Source organism: Rhinoderma darwinii, chromosome 2 (assembly GCF_050947455.1).
Source record: "Rhinoderma darwinii isolate aRhiDar2 chromosome 2, aRhiDar2.hap1, whole genome shotgun sequence".
In the NCBI taxonomy this organism is placed as follows: domain Eukaryota; kingdom Metazoa; phylum Chordata; class Amphibia; order Anura; family Rhinodermatidae; genus Rhinoderma; species Rhinoderma darwinii.
Window position 1 is genome coordinate 452,555,451 of NC_134688.1, and position 23,363 is coordinate 452,578,813.

Consider the following 23,363-nt stretch of genomic DNA (forward strand, 5'->3'; position numbering starts at 1 on the left):
GCAGAGCAGCTTAAACAATAAAGAGGGACGAGCACTGCGAGACGAACGCCAAGGCCCCTTCAAACAACTATTCAGCGGAGGGGCTGAGAGTCGGTCCCCCAATGATCTAATATTGATGGTCTATTAACCATATAACTCCTTTAAAGGGAACCTGTCAGCCCCTTTATCCTGCCCTTTTGAAAGTCAGCATAAAGTAGTAACAAACACGCTGTGGGGCCGGAGTCTGATGTATTCATGAGATCCGGAACCCCCCTCCCACGCGCCACTAGTCGACAGCTTTCTCCCTATTACTTTGCATAGAGAGACAGCTGTCAATTGAGGGCGAGGGGAGTCTGCATCTCATGAATACATTGGACTCCTGCCTCACAGCACTATAGTAAGTTATACACATCTAAAACATGTTCACACATAAGTGACAGACCGCTGAAATTACCGTGTTTGTTACTACTTTATGCTGCCCTCAGCAGTGGCGGACACAGACTGCAAAAGGCCCCTGTGCAGATAATGTGCCAGGGCCCCCCCGCCCCCCCCCCCCAATACCGACAAAGTTACCTAAACATATATATGCATATAAAAATAAACCTTACTAATAAAAATTATGAAGGAAGATTTATATTGTACATTTTATTACCAGTTTAGAACACAAGTAACACATTTTTTTCCGGGTTAAATTCTTATCTAAACTAAGTCCCTAAATGTGGGCAAAGAAAATGAAAAACCTATACTCACCTCCTCCGGCGCCTCCGTTCCCCCTCCGCAGCCCCTATCCCTTTCTGTGTTTACAAAGCTGCTGTGGTGACGCGCGGTCGATGGCACATGACCGCTGCAGCCAATCAATGCCCTCAACAGCGATTTGCTGTGGAACTACTGTCCTCAGCAGCACACCAATGAGGAGTTATTGGCAGCAGCGGTCACGTGCCATCGGCAGCGCGTCACCAGTGCAGCCTTGTACACTTGTAACACAGACCGAGACAGGAGGATGGGGGCTGCGGCGGGTGAACGGAGGCGAGGGAGGAGGTGAGTATAGTTTTTTTATTTTCTTTGCCCACATTTAGAGACTTAGGTTAAATTGAATCATTGAATATAACACAAAGCACTCATGCAACTGAGATGCAATAATTTAGATGATCTTATCATGCTTAGCTTACTGCACTGTTACCTATCAAGCAGGACTGAATCTCAAGATATCTACAGAGGGGGCTGTATGGCGTTATCTACAGGGGGGACTGTATGGCGCTATCAACAGAGGGGGCTGTATGGCGTTATCTACAGGGGGGACTGTATGGCGCTATCTACAGAGGGGTCTGTATGGCGCTATCTACAGGGGGGACTGTATGGCGCTATCTACAGGGGGGACTGTATCAGTGGCGGACACAGACTGCAAAAGGCCCCTGTGCAGATAATGTGCCAGGGCCCCCCCCCCCCACCCCGCAAACTTCTCATGGCCGACGGTCCGCTTTCAGCTGCATCGCTGGGTCTCCTAAGTGACCCAACAATGCAGCACTAGCAGCCGGGGCGTCACTAAGGCTGGGTTCACACACACACTATTTACGGACGTAATTTGGGCGTTTTAGCATTGAATTACATCCGAAAATGCGGCTCAAAAGCGTCGGAAAACATCTGCCCATTCATTTGAATGGGTCTTACGATGTTCTGTGCCGATGGTCATTTTTTTTTACGCGCCGCTGTCGAAAGGCGGCGCGTAAAAAACTGCCTGTCACTTCTTCAGATGTAAATGGAGCCGTTTTCCATGGACTCCATGGAAAACCAGCTTCAATTACTTCCGTAGTGGACGCAGCAAAAGACGCCTGCACATGCCATTACGGCTGAAATTACGGTGCTGTTTTCTCCTGAAAACAGCACAGTAATTTCAGCCGTAACAGACGCTGCCGTGTGAACATACCCTCAGGGCTTAAAATGTCCGGGAAATAGCCCCAATACATATGTGTCCGCCCCAAAAAAAAGTGTGTGTATAGGAGACAGCATAGCATATCTATAGCACTACGACCCTATAAACTATGGATAGGATTAGATACAGTGGCTGAGCAGACAGTATCACACATGATAGGATTAGATACAGTGGCTCAGAAGGCAGTATCACACATGATAGGATTAGATACACAGCTCAGCAGACAGTATCACACATGATAGGATTAGATACAGTGGCCCAGCAGACAGTATCACACATGATAGGATTAGATACAGTGGCTCAGCAGACAGTACCACACATGATAGGATTAGATACAGTGGCTCAGCAGACAGTACCACACATGATAGGATTAGATACAGTGGCTCAGCAGACAGTATCACACATGATAGGATTAGATACAGTGGCTCAGCAGACAGTACCACACATTATAGGATTAGATACAGTGGCTCAGCAGACAGTATCACACATGATAGGATTAGATACAGTGGCTCAGCAGACAGTATCACACATGATCGGATTAGATATAGGGCCCAGCACAGTATCATACATGATTGGATTAGATACACAGCTCAGCAGACTGTATCACACATGATAGGATTAGATACAGGGCCCAGCTCGCTGACATTGCGGCTCCAGCGCTGGACCCAGGAAAGGTAAGAATAATAATTTTGCTTCTTTATGTGTTACTGATTATTTTTGTGTGTTTGTGTTTTTTTTACAGGTTCGGTTGTTGGACTTCGGATACGAGGACTTCAATGACGGCGTTTTTTTTATTCTCAATAAAATGGTTAATGAGGGTTGTGTTTTTATTTCAATAAAAAAAATTTCTATGTGCTTGTATCTTTTTAAACTTTATTATCACCGCCTTAGTAATGGCCGCTGGCTGATTGACAACCTCCATTACTAAGGCGAGGCTTAATGTTAGCCGGTGCAGAGTCTACACTAACCCCCATTATTACCCCGGTACCCACCGCCACCAGGGGTACTGGGAAGAGCCGGGTACAAACCAGTACCCGACCAGCTGTAGTGACGGGCAGGCACCGGGGTGGCCGCAGGCTGGTAGTATTAGGCTGGGGAAGGCCAAAAACAGTGGCCCTTCCCACCCTTGTAATGCTGCCTGCTGCTGCTGTGTTGTATCTGGCTGGTTATGAAAATTGGGGGGGACCCGACATCGTTCTTTCCAATTATTTTTTAAATGACGTGGCGTCCCCCCCATTTTCATAACCAGCCAGATACAATAAAGCAGCAGCAGCCTAGCATCACCAGGGTAGGAAGGGCCACTGTATCTGGCCTTTCCCCTCCTGATAATACCAGCCTGCGGCCACCCCAGTGGCCGACCATCACTACAGATGGTCAGGTACTGGATCGTACCCGGCTCTTCCCAGCACCCCTGGTGGCGGTGGGTACCGGGGTAATAAAGGGGGTTAGTGTTAGCCTCTGCACCGGCTAACACTAAGCCCTGCCTTAGCAATGGATGCTGTCAATCAGCCGGCGGCCATTACTAAGGCGGTAGTAATATAGTTTAAAAAAAACCACAAAGACATAGAAAAAATATTTTATTGAAATAAAAAAAAAAAACACAACCCTCATTAACCATTTTATTAATAAAAAAAAAAGCTGTCATCGAAGTAGTCCTGGAATCCGCCGTAGTCCAACGACCGAACCTGTAAGAAAACACACAAAAAATGATTAGTAACACATGTGTTAGGGTATGTGCACACACACTAATTACGTCCGGAATTGACGGACGTATTTCGGCCGCAAGTACCGGACCGAACACACTGCAGGGAGCCGGGCTCCTAGCATCATAGTTATGTACGACGCTAGGAGTCCCTGCCTCGCTGCCGGACAACTGTCCGGTACTGAAAACATGATTACAGTACAGGACAGTTGTCCCACAGCGAGGCAGGGACTCCTAGCGTCGTACATAAGTACGACGCTAGGAGCCCGGCTCCCTGCAGTGTGTTCGGTCCGGTACTTGCGGCCGAAATACATCCGTCACTTACGGACGTAATTAGTGTCTGTGCACATACCCTAAGGCTTAGATACAGGGCCCATGTGTGATACTGTCTGTGGGACCCTGTATCTAAGCCTACCACAAGGTAGGCTTAGATACAGGGTCCAGCAGACAGTAATCTTATACAGTATAAGATTACTGTGTGCTGGGGCCCTGTATCTAAACCTACAGTGTGGTAGGCTTAGATACAGGGCCCAGCAGACAGGATCACGCATGGGCCATGTATCTAAGCCTACCATGTGATTGGCTTAGATACAGGGCCCAGCAGACAGCATCACACAATCTGTGATCCTGTCTCATGGGCCCCCTAAGCCTGCTACATCGTAGGCTTAGGGGTTGTGCAGTCCCTAAACATTGATGGCCTATCCTCAGGATAGGCCATCAATAGCTGATGTGTCGCCCGGGACCCGCAAATCAGCTGTTTTGAAGGGGCCGCAGCACTCGTACGAGAGCTGCTTCCCCTTCATTTCACTACTCGCCCACACTGTGAATCGCCGAAACCGATTCACAGTGTGACCGGAATGAAGTGACAGGAATGAAGGGGAGCAGCTCTCGTACGAGTGCTGCGGCCCCTTCAAAACAGCTGATTGGCGGGTCCCAGGAGTCGGACCCCGCCAGTCAGGGCTATCTTACCTTCCTCTTCGGCCGCGGCGGGAGTTCTGTAGTCTCGATGCTGTGCGCGGCGGCATAGCGCTGTGACGTCATGCGCTGCGCACAGCGCCTGACGTCAGGACCTCCGCTGCGATCCGGAACCAGGAAGGTAAGTAAAGTATGTTACTATAGTAACAGGGGCCCGCGGCCCGAGTTACTATAGTAACTTTTTATTGATGTGGTGCGGGGGGCCGTGGGCCCCCCTGGCTTCGGGGCCCGGTCGCAATTGCGACCGCTGCGACCCCTATAGCTACGCCAGTGGTCCACGGGCCTCTGTCTCAGTCCTCAGCATCGCGCAGCTGAGAACTGAGTCGGCCAGCAGAGGAACGGGCCCCCTTCCCACGCGGGGCCCTTGTGCAGCTGCACCGGCTGCACATGCGGTATGTCCGCCCCTGGACTGTATGGCGCTATCTACAGGGGGGACTGTATGGCGCTATCTACAGGGGGGACTGTATGGCGCTATCTACAGGGGGGACTGTATGGCGCTATCTACAGAGGGGGCTGTATGGCGTTATCTACAGGGGGGCTGTATGGCGTTATCTACAGGGGGCTGTATGGTGTTATCTACAGGGGGGACTTTATGGCGTTATCTACAGTGGGGTCTGTATGGCGTTATCTACAGGGGTTCTGTATGGCGTTCCCTACAGGGGGGGTCTGTAGGGAAAGTCATACAGCCCCCCCCTGTAGGGAACGCCATACAGACCCCCCTTTAGGGAACGCCATACAGACCCCCCTGTAGGGAACGCTATACAGCCCCCCCCCTGTAGGGAACGCCATACACCCCCAATCACTCAAAAAAATGCGACCTACAGTGTGAAAAGACAAAAGACATGTATCCCCTATCCACAGGATAGGGGATACATGTGTGATCGCTGGCATTGATAGGGAGAGCGGGGGACCGAAAGTCCCCCGAAGTTCTCCATCACTCACCTCTGACTTCCGGTGTCTGCGCAGCTCAAGTGTGACCGGCGCTCCATTCATTTCTACGGAGCTGCCGACACAGACCCCGGAAGTCCGAGGTTTGTGATGGAGAACTTCAGGGGACTTTCGGTCCCCCGCTCTCCCTATCAATGCCAGCGATCACACACGTATCCCCTATCCTGTGGATAGGGGATACATGTCTTATGTTTAATGGCAGAGCGGGGAGATACTCCCTGCTCTGCCGTAGTGTTCCGTGGCATCGCGCTGTAGCAGCCATAGCGGCAGCTAGCGGAGATTCCGGCCAAGGTGGGGGCCCGTGCCGGCAGGTGACGCGGGCCCCCTCATGCCGCGGCCCCGTAGCAGCCGCTACGGCTGCTATAGCAGTAGTTACGCCCCTGTGTTAGGGGGAGTTCACACTGAGGTTTTTTTCGCGAAAAACGTCAGAAAGTGCCTCCCATTGAAATCCATGAAATTTTTCCTGCGAGCAGTAAAAACCGCATGCGGGAAAAAGAAGCGCAATGCCCTTTCTTCGGGCGTTTCTGTCTCTGACTTCCCATTGACAACAATGGCAGGCAGAAAATGCGTTTTTTGCTGCGTTTCCCTGCCCACGGCCCGATGGCCGAAAAACGCCACAAAAAAACGCAATGAAAAACGCGGGAAGTGTTCTACCGGCAGGTCAAAATATGCCTCAAAATTCCGGAAGGAATTATGAGGCAGATTTTTCTACATAAAAACTTCTCCCTTCTGACATGAACTTTTTAACTTCATCTACCTGTCCTCTGCAGTCTGCACGTCCTCCACTCGTCCTGTGTCTGTCCTCCGCTCATCCTATGAGTTCTCCGGCAGTCCTGACTGTACTGTCCAGCCGCCCGAAGTCTTACGTCGCACCGCCCCCTGTCCTCTCCCCTGCCTGAGCGCTCCTCCTACCACCAGCATCGCCGTCCTGTCCTATTCATCTGTGCCAGATTGGCAGTGCAGTGTAGCGGCTATCACCGGGCCCGGGCACCCGCCCCCTCCCTCCCGATTGGTAGTGCAGTGTGGCGGCTATCACCGGGCCCCCGCCCCCTCCCTCCCCTCATGCCTAGTGTTGTGATGCTACTAGGCATGAGGGGGCCCGTGCCGCCAGGCCTGGTACATAAAATGTAATGTGCCTGTCAGGGCGACACGGGCCCCCCCATGCCGCGGGCCCCGTAGCAGCTGCTACGGCTGCTACTGTGGTAGTTACGCCACTGAACGGGCCCCCTTCCCACGCGGGGCCCTTGTGCAGCTGCACCGGCTGCACATGCGGTATGTCCGCCCCTGGCCCTCAGAGAGGGCGGCATAAATTGGCAGGTTTCCTTTAAAAACCTAAAGTTAGAATCAGGTGCATGACTTGGAGAATTACCTATACAGGAGTTAATAGAGGGTGGTCCCTCGTTCAGGAACCTCCTCTATTAGCCGGAGCGGAGAAAGACTACAAAGAGTGTCTCCCTCTGTAGGACCGGGCGCCTCAGTCTATTGATTTACATGGAAACTGTTTAATGCTTCATTCCTGTTTTAAGGCTATTACCAACCAAATATCTTTGTCCCTCTCTGCAGTTTGTGCACTGCCTGTGACATGCATGCTGCTGCACAACGTACAATTTATAGCCTCTCCTGTGTATTTTCCTATGGCTCTCCAGTATCCTGCTTAAAATGAGAAATTATTTATTTAGCTTCTGTGTGATTTGACCATTTTTTCCTATGTGATGCAAGATAGGGATTTCTATCATGAAGATGGTGGACAGAAGCTAGATGAAACTTTTCTTAAAATCAAATTACAGGTGACATGGGGTAAACTAGAAGAACACTGTTATAATGTGGGCTAGTTTAGGGGAGGGGTGGGAATGATTTCAAGTGTCTACTTGAGTTTCTCATAATAATCCTGGATCATGGGTGTAGCCAAAGGAGTGCAGAGGATGTGGAAGTCATACCTGGACCCTGCTGCCTACGGTGGCACAAAAGGTCCTTCTGCCACCTAAGAAGTTCACAGTAATATAAATGATACATGGTAGGTGGGGGGGGGGGGTCCATTTTTCAGATTTTCTATTGGGGCCTAGGAGCTTCAACAGTCAATACTTCATTTTTCTCTGTTCCCTTCTTATTGGCATCCCATTGTTCAAATAGTTCAAAATAAAGTATTTGCTTTGATTAAAAACACATTCTGCAACAGTCAATCTTGAAGGCAATTTCTAGACCATATAATTATTAGTGTGTGATGGTTCAGTATTAAAACTAAAAGTCCCCGGTTTATGTATTGTTTTCATTGATCTGGAATTTGTGGAATATGAGTTTATTCAATTTCAGTACAGAAACTGATTTTTCTTTCTTACTTTAAACCAGACCAGTGAGTCACAAACAACTCGCTGTCACATGAACGTTTCCAAGCTCTACATTTTTCCAGTCAACGAGATATATACTCCCAGTCTAAAATAAGCAAAGTGTATTGCGCCATTCAGGGAAAACCAATGGAATAACAGTACAGATCCAGTGGTTGCACATAAGGCCACTTGCATCCATGCAGACAGCTTAAGATAATAGCTATAGCATAGGTAGGTGGTACATATGAACAATCCCAATCAATGTGATGTCATCGGCCCAGGGGTGCATTAGGTAAGCAGGCCCACTATCACCCTAAAAACAGCTAGCAGGTACCTACTGTCTATTAGATTGCATGTAACGGTCTGAGCTAAGTAATTTCATAGCTCACAACTATTGGGGGATTGTTAGAGAGGCATAATGGGGAGAGCTCTATTATGAGCTATTGGAGAGCAAGGGGCCCATATACTGATCTTGCACAGGGACTCCCTGCAGTCTCAGATAGCCCATGGTCATCGTAAATGGTGGCACAATATGTCATTGGCAGTGGTTGCTCAGGTATGGCTTTATATTGAAAGCCAGGACCTTCAAGCTACATCTGGCCAAAGCCACCTTTACCCTATACCACCATTATCACACTAAATAGTACATAACAGTCAAATACAAGTATCAGAATATTGCTAAATTCATATTGGCAGCTAACAATATCAGCATATACCTGTATATACCAGCAGTGTATCTGTTGCTGCGTGGAAGGGATACTGAATTGTATATGCACCTAGTAAAACCATTGACTGCTTGATGAAAACTATGAGGTAGTAGTGGATTAGATGGGTAATAGGATCATGAGTGTAGCTAAAGGAATGCGGAGTTAGAAGTCGTACCTGGGCCCTGTTGCCTAAGGTGGCCCAAAAGATCGTTCTGCTACCTAAGAAGTTCACAGTAATATAAATGACCCATGGTAGGTGAGGGGGACCATTTACATATTTTCTATTGTGGCCTAGGAGCTTGAAGTTACATCTCTGGTCTGGGTAAGAAGCCCATCTTAAACTGTGGAATGATGGTCTATGATTTTGTGAGGGGACCCTCTGTTTTGTTTTTTTTTACATATTTTGCTGGAAATTGTTTTAATAGATGACAATTATTTGCAGTTATGAATAAATATATTTTATTAAATATTATTGATACAACAACCCCTTTAATTGTGTCCCATTAGTGCATATGAGCATAATAGTTCTGGATCCTTCACTTGGAATTCAATAAGAGTGGCTTTTACTCTGGCAGACCTGGCCTGTTGATGTACTACATAGTTGGCATTTCTATCCACGGCATCTTACGTTCTCCCTGCAGTGACTTATGAAAGGGAAATGTATGGCCAGCAGCAGTTTTCTCAGAAAATATTAGTTGGGGAATTTAAGAAGTCAGATCTGCAGCAATCAGCTGATCCTCTCTATTGTAAAAGGGATTGTCTTAGGCCTTGTTCAGATCACATTTGGGATGTACGTTTAACATATACGCTAGGAAATCTCATAAAATACACACTAAGGCCTCATTTACACGAGCGTAATATATGTGCGTGCGACGCGCGTGCTTTTCACGCGTGTCGTACGCACCTATATTAGTCTATGGGGCAGTGTAGACGATGCGTGAATTTTGCGCAGCGCGAGTGCGTTGCGTAAAACTCACGACATGTTCTATAATCGTGCGTTTTTCGCGCATCACGCACTCATTGAAGTCAATGGGTGCGTGAAAACCACGCATGCCGCACGGAAGCACTTCCGTGCGAACTGCGTGATTTGCGCAAGAGCTGTCAAAAGGATGAATGTAAACAGAAAAGCACCACGTGCTTTTCTGTTTACAAACATCCAAACGGAGTGTCAAATTAGAGATGAGCGCACCGAACTTCACCGGGTTCGGCCGAACTCGTTTTGACCGAACCCGGCAAAAAATGTTCGGGTACGCGACGGCAGGAGACAGTCACTGTCCACGGTGCTGAAAGAGTTAAACTGGTTCAGCACCATGGACAGTGACTTCCGATCACAATATACATGAACGTGTAAAAAAAAAAGAAGTTCTGACTTACCGAGAACTCCCGGCTTCTTCCTCCAGTCTGACCTCCCGGGATGACAATTCAGTCCAAGTGACAGCTGCAGCCAATCACAGGCCAATCACAGGCTGCAGCGGTCTCATGGACTGCCGCGTCATCCTGGGAGGTGGGGCCGGATGACAAGAGAGGGACGCGTCACCAAGGCAACGGCCGGGAGACCGGACTGGAGAAAGCAGGAAGTTCATGGTAAGTATGAACGTCTTTTTTTGATTCACAGGTTGGTGTATATTGTGATCGGAACTCACTGTCGAGGGTGCTGAAAGAGTTACTGCCGATCAGTTAGCTCTTTCAGCACCTTGGACAGTGACGGGCGTCGACTAGCCTCATCTCTATGATGGCGGCTGCGCGAAAATCACGCAGCCGCGCATCATACATGGATGACACACGCAGCTGTCAAATGCCTTTTGCGCTCGCAAAACGCAGCGTTTTTTGCGCGCGCAAAACGCACACGCTCGTGTAAATCAGGCCTAAATGTGTAGGTCGGGTTCATTAGCCCAATGGAGGCCAAAAGAGTGTCCTTTTGACCCATCGAGTCGGTATACTGCAACACAAAAGTTATTGAATAGATTAGACTATTCCATACGACGGGATCCAGTTAAAAATATTCACCGTGCAGTATATGTTTTTCTACAATGGGACACTATGGATAATGTATCCCAGTGTATGCCTATACAGTGGGACACTTTATGCAAAAGGAACTTCCCACTAAAAGAAAGGTGAATGCAAATTCCGTATCCAAAAATCCCATTTGGATTTTCTTTAAATGCTAATGACAGGACAGTATCCATTGTGGCAAAGAAGTTGGTGTTTAATAACACATCCCAAAAATACAAAGAGCTACGTTTCGACCCCACTGGAGTCTTTCTCAGGCATAAGACAAAGTGAAAAAGACAGGTTTAAATCCATCCATGTATACAGACTACCAGTGATGGTATATAAAACGCTGCTCTTCAAATGCATGTGCATATAATATAGTGCAATCAATCTTAGTGGAAACCAAGTAAAACCAATATAAACTTACTCAGGTGCATGTCTAGGAATGTCAGGGCAACGTCACAGATGACAGCGTCATGATATACTGTCAGCGTTCATCATTATTGAGCGCGCATACGCACACTAATAGTAATTTATTAACACAGCACAACTACATCATTGGGCATGCGCACACTAAGGCTGCGTTCACACAACCTATTTTCAGGCGTAAACGAGGCGTTTTACGCCTCGAATTACGCCTGAAAACACGGCTCAAATACGTCGGCAAACGTCTGCCCATTCATTTCAATGGGTTTGCCGACGTACTGTGCCGACGACCTGTAATTTTACGCGTCGCTGTCAAAAGACGGCGCGTAAAATAACAGCATCGTCAAAGAAGTGCAGGACACTTCTTGGGACGTAATTTGAGCCGTTTTTCATTGACTTCAATGAAGAACAGCTCCAAATTACGGCCGTAATTGACGCCTCGCAAAACGCCAGTACGAGAAATTACGTCTAAAATGCAGGAGCTGTTTTCTCCTGAAAACAGCTCCGTAATTTCAGCTATAATTGTCGATATCGTGTGCACATACCCTAATAGTAATCTATTAACACAGCACAACTACATCATTGCGCATGCGCAAGGGCCATCTTTGTTTCTGGCCATAGATTCATCTCAATGACTGCGCATGCGTGAGAAGAAGCGCTGTCAGTGTTTATATATCGTACTAGGCGTACTGACCCACCAATGTTACATCTAAACGTCATAGGGACTCGACCACTGTGCACCAATCGAAAAATATATAATTTACTGTCAAACTACAGCAGCAAGCTATAATATTATATTAAACTAAATATATCCAATATAGCGATTCCATATTTTTATATTGGGTACCCATAAAGACCAACAGGGTTAAAAGGGAGCCTGATCATTGATTTGTATACTCTATGTGGCAAAGACATATATTCATTAGCCATGATGTATAGTCTAATCTAATACCAATATTGAAACCTACTTCACTGTCAAATATGTATCACAGTGTATATAGTAAAAGGGGAATATGTTATCTTACTGAAAGAACACAACCATTGGGTGTTTACACCGGAAACTCGAGTCAGAGAAAGACTAGAGAGCATCCATATGTGATGCACCACAATACGCAAAGTGATAGAAAACTATCGCTCAGTGGTGTGTGCAATAACCTACATATTGTGTGACTCCTACACTATGAATTACTGTATTAACTCATCTCAAAATAAGATTTGTATTAAGGCATAATAAATTTATACCTAGATGATACATAGATCCCTTAACAGCTGTTTACAGTGGGACATGTCACAAACTTTTTGTAAGTATAGGTATAGGTCCCTGCCATAGACCCCATGCCACCGTCGGTCCCCTTGTTCCCTACCTGCCACAGTGCCCCTGTCACCTTAAGTTCCTCTTGCTCCCTGCCTGCCACAGAGCCCCTGCCACCTTCACTTCCCCCCTCTACTTTCTATACCGTCACCTCCGGTCCTCCATGTCTCTGCCTCCCGGGCACCTTCAGAATCCCAGCCCCCCACAGAACACCTCTCCCTCTGTCTGCCTTGTCCGTGCCCACTCACAGAGCCGCTGACACCCTTTTACTCCTATTCCCTGCAGAGCCCATGATACTTTGTATCTAACCCCCCCCCCAGGGCCCCTGCCAACTTGTGTCTCCTCTTGACCACCCCTTCATCCCAGTAATGGGGGGACCAGACTCTTTGGCAGTATAGGGCCCAGAGTTTGCTGATGACGGCCTTGCACTAACCAGATAACCTAATTTCCTCTGCAGTAGCAGTAAGATAGTGTGATACTGTATAGTAACCCATAAATGAGACTAACGCTGTTTGCTAAACCCACATGCATTCCGTCTAAAAGGACATTTTATGCTACTTCAATGTCTCTTTATTTTAATGTCTATACTTTGGAATTTGCAGAGACAAGTCTGGAAGCTACAGGATGACTTTGATTGATTGTAATCATAATATTGGATGACTGATTGTCGAGTCTTCCTTCAGATTAATAATGAAATATAATAAATAGCATTTTGTATGACAAGATGTTCTGCTAGACATGCTGCACTCTAGGGGTGAGTGTAAAAGTTCATTAAGGAGATTAGTTCTTCTTGCTGCCTGTAATAAGTGGAAGGAGGTATTCTAACAACGACACCAATATATAATGGAAATGCAATCCTCAAACTTAGGCCGGATTCACACAAGCGTGTGCGTTTTGCACGTGCAAAAAACACAGCGTATTGCACGTGTTGTAGATGCGTGTGTCGTCCGTTTATGCTGCGTTTCTGCATTTTAAAAAAAACGGAAGCTGGCGTTATGGAGAGGCCTGCCTACAAAAAGGCACCCTTCACAAACACATGCTTGATGTGCGCACATGTTCTCCTCGTTTTTGCAACTTGCAAAATACTTTGGGTACTTTACAGTGTTTACAGGCTTCTTTTCTTCCAGACAAAATTATGCCGTATACTCCGCTGGGCCGTGTGCTGCTAGCAGGGTCGCCATCAGGGGGGTATTACGGGGTACTTCTGTAAGGGGCCCGGCCAGTGGCGTAACTACCGCTGGGGGCCCACCATGGTCGGAGGCTCCGCTAGCAGCTGCTATGGCTGCTACAGCGCGACGCCACCGAACACTACGGCAGAGCAGGGAGGTATCTCCCAAAGACATTTATCCCCTATCCACAGGATATGGGATACATGTGTGATCGCTGCCAGCGATAGGGAGGACAGGGGACTGAAAGTCCCCTGAAGTTATCCATCACAAACCTCGGACTTCCGGGGACTGTGTCGGCAGCTCCGTAGAAATGAATGGAGCGCCGGTCGCGCTTCTGCGCATGCGTGACCAGCACACCTTTCATTTTTATTGAGCTGTGCAGACGCCGGAAGTCAGAGGTTAGTCATGGAGAACTTCGGGGGACCTTCAGTCCCCCGTTCTCCCTATCGCTGCCAGCAATCACACATGTATCCCCTATCCTGTGGATAGGGGATACATGTCTTTTGTAAGACACACTGTAGGTCAGATTTTTTTGGGGGGGTTAGGGCTGCATGGCGTTACCTACAGGGGGGCTACATAGCGTTACCTACAGGGGGGCTGTATAGCGTTGTAGATAACGCTATACAGCCCCCCCTGTAGGTAACGCTATACAGCCCCCCTGTAGATAACACCATACACACTCCCCCCGTAGAGAACGCCATACAGCCCACACTGTAGAGAATGCCATACTGCCCCCCTTGTAGAGAGCGCCATACAGCCCCCCCTGTAGAGAACTCCATACAGCCCCCTCTGTAGAGAACTCCATACAGCCCCCTCTGTAGAGAACTCCATACAGCCCCCTCTGTAGAGAACTCCATACAGCCCCCACTGTAGAGAACGCCATACAGACCCCCTTGTAGAGAACGCCATACAGACCCCCTGTAGATAACGCCATACAGCCCCCTTTGTAGATATATACAGAGGGGGCTGTATGGCGTTATCTACAAAGGGGGCTATATGGCGTTATCTACAGGGGGGACTGTATGGCGTTATCTACAGGGGGGACTGTATGGCGTTATCTACAGGGGGGACTGTATGGCGTTATCTACAGGGGGGACTGTATGGCGTTATCTACAGAGTGGGCTGTATGGCGTTCTCTACAAGGGGGACTGTATGGCGCTCTCTACAAGGGGGGCAGTATGGCATTCTCTACAGTGTGGGCTGTATGGCGTTAAAGTTGTATATAAGAAAGTCTGTTACAATGTATCAGTCAATCATCTGTGAGCTAAACGCAGCAACAGCACAAACCCCTCTCCTGTGCTGGACTCCAGGCAGATGGCTCTTATATACACTGATACATTGTAACAAGATCATCAGCTGTGAAAGTAATAAGCCAGGACTGGTTTTAATGTTCTCACAGACAGCAGGCAGAGATCTTGAAAATCATGAGGAACTGAAGCAGGAAGACAGAAAGCTGCAGAATGTCATTATACAGTAGGCTGGGGTGCTGCACCACTCGCAGGGAATTTATACGTGTAAGGCTATGTTCACACAGAGTATTTTGACGAGTTTTTTGATGCGGAAACCGCGTCGCAAAACTAGTCAAAAAGGGCCCGAAAATGCCTCCCATTGATTTCAATGGAAGGCGTCGGCGTCTTTTTCCCGCGAGCAGTAAAAGGGGGGACCAGAAAATTTAGCTGTATGGGGCCCTGAAATTCCTGATGGCGGCCCTGGCTGCTAGCGTGGATGGTTTCTCGGCGATTTGGTGAGCGCCGCCCCATGCTACAGGAGCAAACGCGGAGAAGAGGGAGGATTTGAGTTCATCCTCTTGTGGCACAACGCACGTCCAAAGGGCACTTTCATACCCTCTATGATGACCTCCGCCGTCACCCAGAGAAATTTAGGTCGTTTTGCCGCATGTCTGTGGCCACGTTTGATATTCTACTGGAGGAGATTCGTTCAGGAATCACCTACCAGGACACAAACATGCGGCGCTGCATTTCCCCTGAGGAGCGACTCCTGGTGACGTTGAGGTATGTGATGTTTTATACAATTACTGCTTACACGATGGTGTGTGGGTGTCATGTCCTACATAATTGTTGTTTGGTTTTTGTGTTTTATTCTCATCCATGTAGATTTCTTGCAACAGGAAATAGTTACCATTCCTTACATTTTGAATTTCTTCTGGGAGTGAGCACCATTTCAGGCATTGTTACAGGCACCGGTGTCGTGCTGTGGCAGAGATTAAAGACCACAGTGATGCCTCAGCCCACGACAGAGCACTGGCTTAGTATTTCTGAAGATTTTAGTAGCGGCACCCAATTTCCTCATTGTATTTGTGCCCTAGACGGGAAGCACATTCGTGTGAAGAAGCCCCCCGACTCTGGCTCCAGATACTATAACTACAAACAGTATTTTTCCATCGTCTTGTTGGCCTTGGCCGACAGTAATTATTGTTTTACAATAGTAGACATTGGGTCGTATGGAAGCTCTGCTGATGCCCGCATATTTCGCTCATCCAGAGTGGGCCATCGTCTTATGAGCAATCAACTTTCTGTGCCTGTACCGACCATCCTCCCTGGCTCCAGCGGACCAGCAGTCCCATATGTCATCGTTGCAGATGAGGGTTTTGGGCTGACAAGCCAAGTAATGCGTCCATTTGCAAGAAGGGGCTTGGATGACCGTAGGCGCATCTTCAATTACCGGCTAAGCAGAGCTCGAAGATGTGTTGAAGGTGTTTCTCACAACAATGCAACTGACGGCACAGAATGTGACCCGTGTCATACAAGCCTCTGTAGTTCTTCATAACTTTACACGCATACATGATGCAAGTTTTGATGCTGAATATATCCTAAGAAATGCAACCACATCAAGCATTGTGCGACAAATTCCACTAGGGAGGGCTCAAGCATCTGGTATCCGAGTACGTGAAATATTTGTTGAATATTTTGACAGCCCTGCGGGAGCACTACCATGGCAGGACGAATTCTTTGTAAACGGTCGCATAGTTCAGAATATTCTTGAAGTAGAGCATTAGTGAGCACAATGTATTTTGTTTTGGGGGGGATTGTAGTATTAGGGACTCGCAATACATGAGGACCCTTGACGTGGGTTGCGAGCCTATATCTTTTGGGGGTTCGCCGTAGTATTTAGCAGGCAAACACGTAATTGTATGTGAAGCACATTGGCAATCCCAATGTTCTCTAATACAATCACAAATATCCTTTGTGCCTCCAATATGATAGCACGGCACGGCCGCATATAAGTCGATTTTGATTCGTGCAAAACCACGAAAGATACACTAATACCTCAATTATGGCATGCACCAATATTGGGCCCTGTCCACCATGTGGAAACGTTACAGAAGGACATGATTGGCAATGATTGTGAGCCAAAATAAATTTAGGGAAACACACACACTTTTTAGGTAAAACAAAACCAGACTTTATGTTGATGCCACACAAAATCTGTACATAGAACATATGTTAAACGGAAACGAAAACATCGCACCAACATGATGCACATTTGCAACGAAGAAACCCAAACAGGCCTAACTGATAACATCTACTATGATGCAGGCACAGCACTACAATTCATGATATCGATGCGGTGGTGAGTTGTAACTGCCCATTTCAGCACCACTATGCTGTCCATGGGCCTGCAGAGGATGTTCCTCAACAGCATAGTGGTGCTGATGCTGCATCTGATAGCCGTGAGGTGGGGCCTGTGGAAAGCTTTCCACCGGTTGGCTGTAGCCAGGGAAATAACGCTCACGCCCCGGCACAGGAACAGGAGACATGCGTGACGGCATTGGGCGGTAGTAATGTTGGCGCGGCAAGGGGGTGGCAGGCTGGGATGGGCCAGGTGCATTGAAGGCCACCGACGGCTCCGGCAATCCACGCCAATGCTCAATTGCGTTGAAGCACTGGCGTGGATTGTTTGGAGGTGTGGCACTGTCAATCAGGGTGATAATGGAGGACTGGAGCCGCGCCATCCTGTGGCCGGGTACCTTCCGCAGTAACGGGGCTATGGTGCGGCCAAAGGCGTCACAGGCATCCTCGTCTGCGCAGCGCCGCAGGTACTCCAGTACCCTTGTGTCCACTTGTGAACCTGCCGAACCGATGTGGCTGCGCCTGGCTGCCGCTGTGGTTTCACAAGGTACGTCCGGTGGCACCTGTGGTTGGCTGAACGCCTGTGGGGCTGGTTTGGGAGCTGTTGGCTCTGGTGTTAATGGCAGCAGGGGATTTTCGACTTCTGGCGCGTGCGGCTCTTCATGGGCAGGCTCCTCTTCAGTGTCTTGCAGATTGTCACTGCTTCTATAATACAAATGTCGAGTGATTAGTAACATTGCCACAAGGGACAAACACCCTGTTTGGATTAAATGACATGTGAGCACAGACATTTCTTAAATGTACAGTATCAATACTTACGGCCGCATCTCCATGATGTCCTTGAGGAACATGAGCTGCTGGGTGTACATGTACTTTCGTTTTTTGCTCGCACCATCACCACTTCGGCCTCGGGCCCCAGATTCCTGGCGGAATTGATCCCGGGTGCTCCTCCACTGGGTCTTCACATCATCTACTGTACAAAGGATTTCAAAACAAAATGGTCAATCAGGAGGTTACAAAACCCAAATCTCCTCTGGTTGGAAACTTGGTCATTGCGTTACACACCAAGATACATTACACAAGCTCAATGATGCTGTGACACACTCGCTACGTTCGGCATTTTGAAAATGTTAACACAAGGACAAACTACAGCATGTGTGTTTTACATGACATCTATAAATCAATGTACTTACCAATGCTCTTTCTGACGCGTGTGCTGCCTTTAGCCCACTCCTGGCTGAAGAGTGTCTGCGCGATGTGATCCCATGCCACTTCTTTGCCCGTGCGGTCGTGGTATGCCGCTGCCCGCGTGTCCCACAACTCTGGCCTCTCCTGGACAAGGCAGATGAGTTTCTCCACGTCACAAACTCTTGGCATGACTGCAGTTGTCCGTGTCCAGCTCAGTATGTGCCAAACAAGTGCAAAGCGACTACCTGGTTTGTGCTTGTTTGGGCCAGTTTTCTAACTCATTTACATACCCTTAACAAGTCTTGCGTGAAAAACGCATGTCCCACGGAAGGGCTTCCGTGTGCCATGCGTGATTTTCAAGCGCCCATTGACTTCAATGGGTGTGTGATGGGCGAAATACGCACAAAGAACGGACATGTCGTGAGTTTTTCGCAGCGGACTCACGCTGCGCAAAAATCACGGACTGTCTGCACGGCCCCATAGACTAATATAGGTCCGTGCGAGACGCCTGAAAATCACGCGCGCTGCACGGACGTATATCACGTTCGTCTGAATAAAGCCCTTATATAGCCCTTATATAGAGATATTTAGGCCGTGTTTACACGGGGCGGATACACTGTGCAAAAGCACGCAGCATATCCACCCTGTGCGCTGCAGGGAATTCCGGGAGGAAAAGCGCACCAAACTATGGTGCAGTTTTGCCCCTGGAATGTCTGCTGCGGAAAACTGCAGCACTTAGCCAGCTTGTTAGCAGACCGGGATCTCCTGGGATGACGTTTCATCCCAGGAGACAGCTGCAGCCTGTGATTGGCTGCAGTGGTGGTCACATGGGATGAAGCGTATTGATCGCACATAGGATTGCCTAGACTAGATAGAATTGGGTTTGTAAGAGTTAAGAGTTTTCAGCTTCTTGGTGTAAACATTATAATATTTCCTTTCAATAACCGCAAACAGAGATATTGAAAATGGTGAGGAAATTAAAGTATTTTCGAAACTGGCCGAACTTCTCCCTTATACAATGATTGACACGTTAGTAACCGCCAATACGCCTTTTTATGGCGGCCACTAACGGGCTTTATTCTGCTGCATACGCCTTTTCACGACGCTGCATCAGAATAAATCTGCGAAGTCGGAAGCAGTTAAAACTCCCTGTTCTCAGCTACCTCTGGTAGCGAGAACTTGGGGCATCGCTAATCGAAATCCACCCGCTTAACCTCTTAGATGCGGCACTCAATAGCGAGCGCCGCATCTAAGTGGTTTTGGAGAGGGGGAGGGTGCTCCCTCTCTCACCCCACTGGCACCCTGCTCTGAGATTGCAGGGTGCCAGTGTCTTCTATGGCAGCCGGGGACCTAACAAAGGCCCCCAGGTCTGCATGTAGTGGAGGCCTGCTAGGTTGGATGATCACATAGGGAAGTCCCGTAGTGGGACTAGTAAAAAAGTTAAAAAAAAGTTTAATAAAGTTGTTAATAAATAAATAAGTGAAAAAAAATGAAAACCCCACTTTTTCCCATTACAAAATGCTTTATTATGAACATCTTTTTAAAAAGTTACACATATTTGGTATTGCCGCATCTGTAACAACCCCAACTATAAAGCTATTATGTTATTTAACCCGCTCAGTGAACGCTGTAAAAAATAAAATAAAAAATAATACCAGAATTGCTGTTTTCTGTTCATCCTGCCTTCAAAAAAATGTGATAAAAAGTGACCAAAAAGTCGCACGTACTCCAAAATGGTACTGATAGAAACAAAAAGTCATCCCGCAGAAAAAAAAACCTCATACAGCTGCATCGGCAGAAAAATAAAGTTGTTATGGCTCTTCAAATGTGGACGCACAAAAACATATAATTTTGAAAAAAAAGTGTTTTTACTGTGTAAAAGTAGTAAAACATAAGGAAACAATATAAATTTTGTATTGTCGCAATCGTAACGACCCGCTGAATAAAGTTATGATGTTATTTATACCACACGGTAAACGGTGTAAATTAAAAACTGGTTTTTTTCCCTTTACGCCCCCAAAAAAAAGACCTTATACAGCTATGTCGATGCAAAAATAAATAAGTTATAGCTCTTGGAATGCGACGATGGAAAAACTAAAAAAAATAGCTTAGCCATCAAGGTTTAAAATAGGCTGCTCACTAAGGGGTTAAAGGAGTTATCTCATCAAGGCGACTCTGTGCTTATGTGTTACTAGGGCTTCTGGACATAATGTGGGACCCCTCTTTATTAACCAGAGCTCTACCGAACTCAGCCCGGCAATGGTCGCCTATTCATTTGATAGGGTGACATGTAATACTACATTTCCCCTGTAGCAGCCGCTATATGTGCCCCAGTGAATCTTCCCCCAGCAATAGCTTAGCCATCAAGGTTTAAAATAGGCTGGTCACTAAGGGGTTAATGGAGTTATCTCATCAAGGCGACTCCTGTGCTTATGTGTTACTAGGGCTTCTGGACATAATTTGGAACCCCTCTTTATTAACTAGAGCTCTACCGAACTCAGCCCGACAATGGTCGCTTATTCATTTGATAGGGTGACATGTAATACTACATTTCCCCTGTAGCAGCCGCTATATGTGCCCCAGTGAATCTTCCTCCAGCAATATAAGCAGATCATTGGGGCTACTTCCTTTAGAAACTGATTGTATTTGGGTGACAACCCCTTTAAACTCTATTTAAATACAAGTCGAGAACCCCTTTAAATTCCTGAGCCCCACAAACTATATTTTTGCATGCCTTGTCTGTGAGCAGGAGTAATTGTGTGATTATTAATATGTAGAAGACGGCTATTTAGACAGTTCTCTAATATGAAATGTCACATAGCTGTAAACTGGAGGTGTCGTTTTATTGGATAGTCCTGGCTGTGTATATATCTCAAAAACTGTGGGAATCCCCAAGTACCATATACAATGATTGTCAGATAATACCCGACACAGATACCACAGAAAAAAAACATTACCAACACAAAGCTACCTACTGCTTGGCGCTTACATACTGAGCGCTGGCTTTGCAGAAGCATGCCCATAGGATTCATTATGAATGCAAATACCATATAGTGTTACATGATCTCCCTGAAAAGATAAAGCCCAAGGCAAATGTTTAGTCAGGGTTGAAGCTGATCTTTTTGACAGATTGAAGAATAATTATAAATAATAAAGTTTGTAAGGATTTTCCTCCTCTTTCCAAGAATGGTACGCTGCCTGTCAACTTGATTTGTTTAGTAATCTCATACTCAAGGGCGTACACAATAGATGCGGCTGCTATGGGGCCCCTGGTAAGAGGGGGCACCGTCCTGATTTGTCCCATCTGCTTTGCTACTGGATGGCAAGAACCAGTGTCTGGGCTTCTCTTTCCAGAGGAACTGCATTGTAAGCAAACAAGGGGGTGAGGAATTGGCCCAAGGGTTATAGAGAGGGCAAGAAAAAAATAGTAGACCCTGCTGCCCCGGGCGGCAAAACCTGCCATCATAATGGGAAGCCATGTTGATCTTTTCTATGTATGACACTGCTCATATTATTTATCTGTGGAATCTTAAAGCAGAGCTGAATTTGTGGCTGGTGTAATCCTAGATGCCAGTGTCGTAGCTAAAGGGGTTGCAGTTGCGACCTGGCCCATCCGTCAGGAGTTACTGTGGTAACTGGGGCCTACGTAGTAAACTAGACGAGCCTGTGACTGCAGTAACATCTCCATATACTTACCCTCCCCGCTCCTTACTCGTGTCCTCTTCTACTCCGCGTGAAGCGCTAGGTCCTGACGCCGTGCCTGTCTCATGTCCTCTTCAGCTCTGTGCGTAGCACTGGGTCCGGATGCCATTCAGCATCAGGACATTATGTCAGGCACAGGACCCAGTGCTACGCACAGAGCTGAGGAGGACACGAGAGGAGGGTAAGTATACGGATACTGACTGCTAGGGCCATGTATCTTAGCCTCTCACGTGTAATACTGTCTGCTGAACTACTGTATATAATCCTATCATGTATGATACTGTTTGCTGGGCCCCTGTATCTAAGCCTATCATGTGTGATAATGTCTGCTGAATTACTGTATATAATCCTATCATGTGTGATACTGTCTTTTGAGCCACTGTATCTAATCCTATCATGTGTGATACTGTCTTTTGAGCCACTGTATCTAATCCTATCATGTGTGATACTGTTTGCTGTACTGCTGTATATAAATGTGTGATATTGCCTGCTGGGGCCCTGTATCTAAGCCTACTATGTATGATACCATTTGCTAAACCATATATCTAAGCCTATCATGTGGTTTATAATTCGTTTTTTGGGGAGGCAAAACATATGCCCCTTGTGTGGCTGAACTTTTAAGACTGTAGAAAAGTCCCAGGCTGCTAGTGCTGCATCGATGGGTTACTTAAGAGATGCAGCGGAAAGTTACGGGCATGTCGTTTCCTGTGAAGAGAAGTTGGGGGGCCCAAGTTGAACTTTTGCACTAGGGCCCATCAGCATTTAGTGCGCCCCTGCTGGACACTGTGTGTGACTGAAGACTAATTTAGCCAAGCTTGTCATTTGATACAATATGCCATGATATTTTAAAGTAACATAAGTTCCAAAAGAGACATGTCTATCAAGTCCAACCTTCCGCACACCTAGATGACACATGCTACTAGAACTGCAGAAAAAAAACATTATCCCACTGCAATATAGGAGATCAGTTAAGCTATTAGGGGTGTGCCTGACAACAAGCTTGTTGACTGTCTCCAATATCAACCAGGGGTGTGTCTGACAACACTCCTGTAGAATAGTTCTTATTTCTGCTGCTGGAAACGATTACCAAAGTTGTGAAGATTTAAGTGGCTGTCTCACATGATAACAACTTTTACAAATGAAGCAGGCCTAATCGCTGTCGATATCACTTCAAAAACCCTTGGCAATTTCCAGGGGAAGTGATTGTCAGCCGGACACTTTCCTTGCAGTGACCGAAATGTAGTATTACCATGCAACCATCCAAATAAGGGGCCATCTATGTAATTCATGAATGGGCCAGGTCCACCAGAGCGAGAGACACTCTTTGTTAGTGCTTCTGTCCGCTCTGGCTCATAGTGGACCCCTTTAAACACTACTGTGAATGAAAAATGGATGGGTTACCCATATGGATAATTTCAT

At 47.1% G+C, this 23,363-nt stretch overlaps 1 protein-coding gene and 1 long non-coding RNA gene across 2 annotated transcripts in view; one reads left to right on the forward strand and one right to left on the reverse strand.

The window, feature by feature from the left end:
• LOC142741568 (uncharacterized) overlaps window positions 1–23,363 on the forward strand; it is a 459,428-nt gene that overhangs the window by 243,960 nt on the left and 192,105 nt on the right. The window lies entirely within an intron of this gene.
• LOC142741567 (uncharacterized) overlaps window positions 16,978–23,363 on the reverse strand; it is a 90,166-nt gene continuing 83,780 nt past the window's right edge. The window contains exons 2-3 of the mRNA XM_075850932.1: window positions 17,874–18,027; window positions 16,978–17,759 (exon numbers count right to left, since the gene is read on the reverse strand). Of these exons, the coding sequence (XP_075707047.1) occupies window positions 17,030–17,759; window positions 17,874–17,923 (780 nt within the window). The 5' untranslated portion in view covers window positions 17,924–18,027 and the 3' untranslated portion in view covers window positions 16,978–17,029. The remainder of the gene's footprint in view (window positions 17,760–17,873; window positions 18,028–23,363) is intronic.